At 62.3% G+C, this 9,047-nt stretch overlaps 1 protein-coding gene across 1 annotated transcript; it reads right to left on the bottom strand.

Annotated features, from left to right (window-relative positions):
* Window positions 1-802: 802 nt before the first annotated feature.
* Window positions 803-6,107, bottom strand: ABHD16B (abhydrolase domain containing 16B). The gene has a single exon (XM_070248003.1). It carries the CDS (start codon window positions 2,319-2,321, stop codon window positions 909-911), a length of 1,413 nt encoding a protein of 470 aa, XP_070104104.1. The 5' UTR covers window positions 2,322-6,107; the 3' UTR covers window positions 803-908.
* Window positions 6,108-9,047: the final 2,940 nt, after the last annotated feature.

Genomic DNA, 9,047 nt, shown 5'->3' with positions numbered 1-9,047 from the left:
CCCCATGCTGTCAATTATTGTCTGTTCCACTTGCCTTCTTTCAGTTTTTCCAGAGCTTCTTGCTCAACCCACCTTAGCCAGCCTCTGTCCCCAGAGGCTGGAGACAGCCAGTAGTCCCTGCTTCATGCAATTCATGGCAGATGGTAAGGAAGCAATGGCATTACACATAGTAGTGAGCAGAGGGCTCGTCTCTCATTCTGCATTGCATCTCTGAGCCAGGAACAGAGCCTAGCCCAAGTGTGGCTCAAGGGGACACCCAGCAATGAGTGGTTGGTGCAGGTGTGTCTGTAGCCCCACTTAGACATGCCACTGTGTATACCTGCTACTCAGTCTATGGTCCCACAGTGAACCCCTTCCTCTAGAAGCCAGGAGTGTGGAGGTGGGGAGGGGACCCTATGGAGCAGCAGCATCACAGTCCTGGGAAGGTCCAGCTGCCAAGACCTGGTTTACAGCCCTCCAGCGCCAATGTGCTTTCATAGCCTGGGGCGACTTGTGCAGACCCTTCAACACTCATCTTTCCCAGAGACATCCTGCAACCCAGGCCAGGTGCAGAGCACCTCCTGGGGTCTCACAACCTGTATTCCTACCATCCTTTGGAGGTGATCAAGGCGCCCATCACACAGCATTACCATAAACTGGGTCTGGTTAATCTTTGCATTCCCTTTTAGGAGCTGAGAGCAGATGGGGACGTCCACAGTGTTTGAGGGAGAAAGAGACAAAAAAGAGGAGGGAAGGCCCCAGTGAGGGAGAGCACCAGGTCCTTATGTACTGCCCCACTTTCCCCCAGAACACCAAGTCGGGATCCCCAAGCGGGCCAGCTTTACTGCTTTGAGGTGTGGGGAGGGAATGGACCAAGGCCCTGAAGGTGCACGAATGCGCGAACACGCCAGCTGCCGCAGGGGCTCAGGCTACAACCTCCAGGGCAACTGGAAGTCCTCCGGTTCCAGCGGACTGCAGTGAGTCGCCTCCACGTTTTTGAGGTGTTTGCGCGCCAGGAACAGCGCGAGCTGCCGGCGCCGCCGCGGGCTCAAGCCCTGGCCCACTAGCCAGGGGAAGGCGAGGCCGTGGGGCCCCCAGGCCTCCTCATCCTCCTGCTCGTCCTCGCAGCGCGCGCGGTAGGAGCGCAGCAAAGCCAGGCACCATTCGTCATCCACGCGGTAGCGCGCGTAGAAGGCGGCCTCCTGAGCCAGGCTGCCGACGCGCAGCCAGCGGGTCACCACGGCGAGGCCCTCGCGCACCATCACGCTGGGGTAGCGGTGCTGCAGCAAGCGCAGCAGCAACTCGTTGCCGCGGTTGCCCTCCACGTCGCCGGACGGCAGGGGGCGCAGGTGGCCCGAGGTGCTGACCACGTCGTCCTGCGTGCGTCGAAGCAGCAGCACCGGCCCAGGGTAGCGGCACAGCTGCTCGGCCACATTGAGGTTGAAGTGCTCCCGCACGGTGCGCACCACCAGTCCCTTCCAGCTCTGGGGCATGACCTTCAGGGCCAGCGGGACGAGGTCGTCGAAGGTGGCATCAAGCACCAGCGCACCCAGCTCTGGGTATGTCATGGTGGCCCAGGTGGCCGTGAAGCCCCCGATGGACCAGCCGTAGACCACTACGTGCGCAGGCGGGAAGTGCAGGCGATGCAGCGCGTACTTGACCACCACGTCCACAGCGTTGGCGTCGTGCGGTGGGAACGGCGCGCCCGTGCTGCCCCCGAAGCCCGGGTGGTTCCAGCCCAGCACGGAGTAGCCGGCCTCCAGTGGCGCGGACAGGCAGCCCATCTCGTAGAAGCCGGCGTTGCCTTCACAGCAGATGACGAGGCGCAGGCCGCGGCCGTGGCTGCCCGGGTGTTGGCGGCGATCCATGAACATGGTGTCGATCTCGTTGCCGTCACGGGCCACCAGCTTGGCACGCCGGCCACGGTAGCGCTCCACGAGGCGCTCTTGGCCCTGCTGCAGCAGCGGCAGCAGCGCGCGCGTCATCAGGAACATGGAGCCGGGGTACACGAGCCAGCGGCCCAATGAGTGGGCCAGCGCGTAGCTAGCGAGCTGGCCCGGCAGCTCGCGGATCTGCTGCAGCAGGCACTGCGCCTGGCTGCGCGACCCGCGCAGCGGACGCCCCGGCGCGTCCCGGCCAAGCGCCGTGCCCTGCAGCAGCCATACGCCCGCCGCGGCCGCCGCGCACGTCAGCGCGCGGTGACCGCTGCCGCCTCCGCCTGCGGTGCGCACGTCATCCCAGCGGAAGTCCACTGGCCAGCTGCGGAAGTTGTAGGTGTAGTTGGCGGTCAGGTAGATCTTGAACACGTGCACCAGCGCCTTCACGAAGCAAACGACGCACATGGGCGTCGAGGCTACCCGGCGCTCAGCGCGAGCCCTAACGCCCAGTCACCGGCCTGGGGTCGCGGCGGGAGACCCAGGCCCGGCCTGGGGGGGCGGCTGCAGGGGTGAGCGCGCACAGGGCTGTCTTGGGACATGCCTCCTCAGGGCTTGACCCTGATGGCCTTTGTGACCTGGGCCTTCCAGGGCCCAGGGGAGGGGACATCTGCCCGGCGCCAGCCTGCTTTGTGAGTCACTGTTGCTGGGGGAAGAGGCGACACCCCATGATGGGCTCACAAAGGGCTCCCAGGAGTGATGGACCTTAAGTTCTGCCCCGCCTCGGGTTCAAAAGTCTTAGGATCCCACGGCTGCCACACCCTCCCCAGGCCCTCCTTCTCCTGCATCCTCCCCTGGCCCTGCTTCACTCACCTGCCACCCACACCCAAGCCCACCCCACTCGCCCCTTGAACAGCACCCACCCCCCACCTCCTTAAACTGAAGATGGACGGACAAACCGGAAATGGACAGCCTTAATCTCTTCCTAGGTGGAGACTGGGGTCTCACTGGGAAAAATGCAGGGCTCCCCACAGCCCTGAGCCAAGCTTGCTGTGGGGCCCTCCCCCACCTCCCGAGGTACCCACACTGGTGGGAAAGGGAGCCAGGGGGAGGAGGAAGCAGCTCCAGGGTCAGGCTGTGTGAGAGAGCAAGGGAGGAGCCCAGGAAATCCAGCTCAGTGTCACCCTAGGGGAGCGACAGAGGCTGCGGGTGGGACTGCTGCTGCGGCAGAGAGGCAGTGTCTGCTCTAGCCTGAACCCCCTCCCTTCCTTTCCAGGAAAGGGGGTGAGCACAGGCTGGAAACCCCCTCCTGTTCTGGATCCTCTTTCCACCAGCGCTGGCAGAGGTGATGACCTTCTCCAGGTGGGGGTCCTGCTTAGCCAGCCTTCCTCATTTTCAGCCCTAGGAGAGCCTTCCTCCCCCTCAAACCGCTCCGAAAGCTGTGCCTTCCTCTTTTCTGGAGGGCTCTGGTGGGTTCCCCTTTTTCTCCTGCGCCAGAGAGAGCGAGCCCACCTGAAGGCAAAGCAGGCAGCGTTGGCGGCCACCAGGGGGCGTCGGGAAAGAGCTAGGCTCCGGGGCTCTTCAACAGTTGCCTGGACCTGAAACAGGATTTGGCAAACCCAGCCAGACCCTCAGAGCCCAAGAGCCAGGCCTGCTTCAGAGACCCCAGCTTTCTGGGGAGGGGGTTCCAGGCCTGAGCAAGCCCTTTCTGCTCTCCTGCTCTGTGTCTGGGTCGGGAGCACTGCTGGCCCAGTCAGCCCCCACCAGGTTAGGGAAACAGAGCTGAGGACTGTTGCTGACCTTGGGGGTTGGAGGGCCGGAGGGATCAACTGGGAGAGTGAGTGAGTTGGGAGGGGTGAATATCCCCCCCAACCAGGGTTTCCAGATAAAATACAAAACAGCCAGTTAAATCTGGATTTCAGATAAACACAAAAATACTTTTTGAGTATAAGTATGTCATAAATATTGCATGGGACATACTTATATTGAGATTGTTTATCTGAAATTCAACTCTAACTGGATATCCTCTTTTTAGGTTTGTTTGTTGTTTTTTGCTAAGTCTGTCATCACCCCTGGTACCTCTCCCCGCAGCCAGCTGAGATCCAAATTTTCCTGATTATTATCCAGCTCTTATCCCAGATTGGGCTGCTCAGCTCATTGGTCAGGTCCTGAGGACCAAGGGAGTGTCTCTGGGTCCACTGGTGCACCTGGGCAGGGCCCTCCTGTTCCTTCTGCCCTGCAGCCACCTTACCTCATCACTGAGTCCTGGGTGGCATGGGGACTGCCCCAGGAGGGATCCCCTTGGGTACCAAACCCTGGGGTCATGGAATGGGCAGAGTTGCCCATGGGGATTGGTGGTCCTTGTCCTCCTGAAATATGCACCCTGGCCCTCTTGTTAGGGGTGGAGACGGAAACCTTGGGGGAGGGTGGGGGCATTTCCTTCCCAGGAACCGCTTTCATAAACTCTGATGCTCTTTATCCTGGCCCGGGGAGGAGGAGTACAGACCCAGAGGCTCCAGGCTCATTTTGTGAGACCCTAGGAGTAACCCCCAACAACAGGGCAGAGGGCCTCATTGTGTCCTCAGCCTGCATCCAGGCAGACACAATAGATGAGAGGGGGTGTCCTGGAAGATTGTCCACACAGTATGTTGGACATGCCACATTTTGTTTTGATGCCCCAGGGAAAGATGGGGCTTAGAGGAGCCATCCTGGGGGCAGTCTCCTAGCTTGGTCAGCTCTGAGACTCATGTTTGGAAATAGGCTTTCCTTCAGCCGGTCCCACCTGCCCTTGGCTTCCCCGGAAAAGCAGGAAGCTTGGAGGAGGTGGGGGAGCCAGAGACCGGATTCAGAGGGGCAGAGGTCAGTGGGCTGGAGCTGCTGGACCCTTGGGGCCTTCCCCTGTGTCTAGCCTGACCCCTGACCCTACCAGCCCTGCCCCCAGCCCATGGAAGCCCCAGTGCCCCAGAACCACCAGCTCTGTTGAGACAGGAAAGCATATGACAGGAAGGGAACCCTCCTCCCGCTGTCCCCTCTCTAGAATAGCCCACCAAACTGGACCAGCTGCAGCAGCAGTGACCTCTTGTGCCCCACCCCCACCTGCTCAGGGAAGGTGAGGTTGTGTCCCCAATTATCAGTTCTCCGTTTGAGGAGGCAACCCCCCTCACCCCGCAGGGTCCTCCAGGCAGACATCTGAGCATGCACCCCACCCCCACAGAGCCTGCTGGGCTCTATGACCTCTGGCCTTTGCCCCACAGGGCTTCCACCCTCCCCCACTGAGGCAGTGCTCAGCCCCCCTGGAGGCCCTGATTTATGCTTTGGGAGCCAGCAGAGCCAACCTTGGAGAAGGAATGGAGAGACAGAAAACCAGTCCCAGAGGCTGGAGGGGCGGGGGCCAGGATCAGAGCCCCTGGCAGAGGGTGTCCAGCCAGGCAGCAGTGTGAGCCAACCACAGCAGCCCAGGGCACTGGGAGTAGTGCCCAGGCCTTGGGAAGGCTGAAGCCACCCTGGCGGGAGAGGGAGCTGAGTCTGCACAAATGCCTCTGTTCAGGAAACGGGGTGCAGGGAAGGTGGGGGTGGCTCAGAGCCTGAGGACAGAAGGGGACGCTTCCTGGCGGATGCGGGGTCAGAGACTGGGCGGAAATGGCCAAGACAGCTGCTGAACATCTGGAATCACAGAATTACCCAGCACCCTCAAGGATGGTGGGGTTGGGGGAAAGTGGTGCACGCCCACGACCTCTCCTTCCTGCCTCCCTGGTAGGCCAGCCCCTCAGTCTCTTCTCCTATTGTGCCCCCACCATCAGGGTAAAGTCTGGGTTGGGGTCAAGAGCCCTGCTGGCCGGTCTGATGGGGGCCAAGTTCCCTGGGGCTCAGTCCCTCTGGGTCGTGCACAGTCTGCATCATTTCTGCAGACTCCGGTGGGTGAACCCCTCCAGTGCACCCTGGAGCTGTGCAGGCTATGGCTCTGCTCCTGAGATGGTCCCTGGGGCCCCATACATGAACTTGAAGGGTCACTGTGTCACTCCTGACTGGGAGCCCCCATCCTTTCTACCACTACAACACCCAGCACAGGGTTTGATACCACGTGAGTTCTCAACTATTGTTACGTTATTCAAAATGTAACACAAGCTTACTGCAATCAGACAGGATGTAGAAGAGTTAACTCTCCTTTCTATACCCCTCTCTGGTTTCCAGAGAGATTAACCTGGATGTGTCCTTTCACACGTTTCTCCATTTGCCTACAAACATGTGCAACATACCGTCCAGGGTGGCTCTCATATTATTTGTTCTTACATAAGTGGGTATGGCAGCTTGTTTTTCTCATTAGCATCGCTGCATGCACACTCCTCCCCATGTGCAGGCACAATGACGCCTGCGAGCCCTCACCAGTGGATGCAAAGGTTCCAGCCCTTTCCCCTCTGCAGCCGTGGCTGCCATGAGCACCCTGTCCAAGGACCCTTGCCTCTAAGTGCCTTTCCCTACACACTAGATTCCTAACAGCACCGGCCTGAGTCAAAGGGGGCCTGTGTTCTCCAGGCCAGGAGATCTGGCCAGATTGCTTTTCCAAAAGCTTGTGCCGATCTGTGAGTCCTGTGAGCGAGTTTGTCTGCAGCAACGCAGGGCAACCCAGTGCTCTTCGTATTTGTCAGCCTCTGTGTGTCTAAGGTTAGCGAATGTTGACTGATCCTGGCCCGCAGACGGCCCGGCACCAGGAGCCATTCCGCAGGTCGCGCGATCCACGCCGCTCTTCCTCGCTGCCCCTCGGGGACCCCTCACCCGTGGGACCCTCTCCCCGCGCCTTCGTGATGGCCAGACAGAAACTGCGGCCTGGATCTCAGCCAGCCAGCCCTGCTTTGGGGGAGGGGAGATTAAGCGGACGGGGTGGTGGGGTGAATGGAAAGGATGGGAGACCCTCGGCCTGAGAGTCGCGTCTCGGGCTTGGGGGATCCGCCGCGTTTTGCATGGCTAGCGTGAGACCCCGAAACTCAGTGTGGGGGCGGGAAAAAGGCATAACCGGAGCCCCGCATTTCCCGGTAGGAGCCGCCGGTGGCGACTCTGACTGCACTGGGGGCCCGAGGTCCCCGGAGGGCACAGAGGTTGCTTTTCTGGTTCCTGCAGATCGTGGAACTGGCGACATTTCTCACAAGGTGGTGAGGCCGCGCGGAAGGTGGAAGCTGTCGCCAAGGGGCAGTCTGCACGGCGGCCCTTGGAGAACGGCTGGGTGACCCGAGACACCCTCCTGCTGCCCCGCCTGTGGCTCGAGGCTTCGCTCGGAGGGGCTGCGGCGTGTCTCCGGGGCGCGGGCGCGTTCCTGCGCAGCCCCTCCCAGCACCCCTCATGAGCTGGAGAGCCGTGCGGTGGTGTGGGGGTCCGGGAGCCGAGCCCTCCTTGCGCCTCGAGAAGGGGAGACAGCCTAGGGAGCGAGTAGAGAGGGTTGGCGAGGCCCGGGTTCGCTAGCAGCGAAGAGTCACCGTCCCGGGTGGGGAGCCCGCGGGGCCGGAGGGCCTGAGGCCAGCACTTCCCAGACCTGCTTTCTTTGGTGCGGATCTCCCACCTGCGCGGGGAGGAAGAGGTGGGGCTGAAAGCTGGGTTCCGCTGAGGCCCAGGCGTCAGGGCTGCGCGCTCATGAGCGGGACTCCTTCGTGACCCTAGATTGGGGGACCCTCGGCCCTACGGCTTCGCGGAGGTCCCTGGAGACCTTGGCACTCGAAAGAGGGGGAGGAGGGGAGGGACCTGGAGGTGGGGGCGGGGCAGGCCAGCCCAGGGTGGGCGGGATCCTGCATGGCCCCCGCGGACCTCCGCTGGGGAGGATCACCATGAACTCAGGTCTCTGGCCGCAGGACAGGACGACGACGACGACCAGGGTCCACTCTGCCCTGCGGAGCACAGCTGGGGGAGGCGGCTGTTCTGGGGCCGTGCGGCGGGCACCTCCGGAGCTCGCTCTGAGCGGATCTAGGTTACAGCCCTCGCGGCTCCTTCTAAGTCTCTTGCGCAGATTAAAAACGGCAACTGTCCCGGAGCTGACCCCAGGGGACCCTGACAGTCCCCTCCCCCGCCGGCGCACAGGCACTCTCTGTTCTCAGCGTCTGCGGAACTCTGGGGCGGGGCTCTGAGGCTCCCGCTCCCCCACCCCGCTTGCCCCGCGGGTCCCTGGAGGCCTGGCGCGAGGTCAAGCCCACAGCAGCCGGGAGCCCACCTCTGGAGTGGGGGGGCAGGGGCCGCTCCAGGGCGGGCCCAGACGGCAGGCCCTTCTTCCCTTCAGCGCTGTTTCAGGCAGGAAAGTGGGGAGAGAGGTGGGGGGGCAAAGGGAGAGGAAAGGAAGCCAGTATGTCTGCCTCCCACTGGCAGGGACCTGAGGGGTCCAGGAGGGGTGCCCCGCCTTCCTTCCTGTGGTTTCTCTAACAGGGACTGCGCTCTGGGGAGACCCCACCTGGACCCCACATGCATACAGACAGGACAGGATCTGGGGGGCCAGGAAAGTGTCTGGGCTTTTGTCCTGAGCCCACACAGGAAGGCAGTGGATGGGAGGATGAAGCAGCAGAGTAGAGAGACCCGCTATCCCCCCTTCCTGTCCCCCACCCTGCCCTGGGGATCAGCACTAACCGCAAAGCTGCCCACCCGCTGCTTTGAAGCTGCCAGGAGCAGGACCCAGCTGCCAGGGGTTAGTGCACGCTCCACCCCTCCGGCTGCGTGGGAGCCGGGAGTGACCACAGGGCCGCCAGCAGCCTTTGAAGTGCTGGGGTGTGGCTGCAGGAAGTGGGCCACAGCCCACCCAAGCCCTGGGCCCACCCTACCAGAGGGCTTGAGCCCCTGACCACTGGGCAGGGAACTCAGGCCCCGAGGTATCCCCAGGCACTAGCCACCTTGGCTGCCAAGGTGCCCACCTGGCCACAGGATGGGGTGGGGAATGGGGGCAAGGAAGGAAATGGCAGCCAGGGGGCTGCTTCCCCCGCCTCTCAGGGCCCAACCCCAGCCCCAGTTTGGGCCAGGCTCCTGTAGAGGAGGCAGTGGGGCCAGGAATTGGTCCCTCTCCCTGCTCTCAGCTAAAAATAGCAGTCTCAGGCTTTGTGGAAAGCCCCTGGGGCGGGAGAGGAAGGAGCAGGCTGCAGGGCTGGGGCCACAGGGAGTGGGGAGCAGGGCCAGGGGAGCGAGGCCCGGCAGGAAGTGCCCGGGTACGCTGGCCCCCCAGCAAAGGCT

This window comes from Equus caballus, chromosome 22, assembly GCF_041296265.1.
Source record: "Equus caballus isolate H_3958 breed thoroughbred chromosome 22, TB-T2T, whole genome shotgun sequence".
Lineage (NCBI taxonomy): Eukaryota > Metazoa > Chordata > Mammalia > Perissodactyla > Equidae > Equus > Equus caballus.
This window is presented reverse-complemented; position numbering and strand designations above follow the sequence as displayed.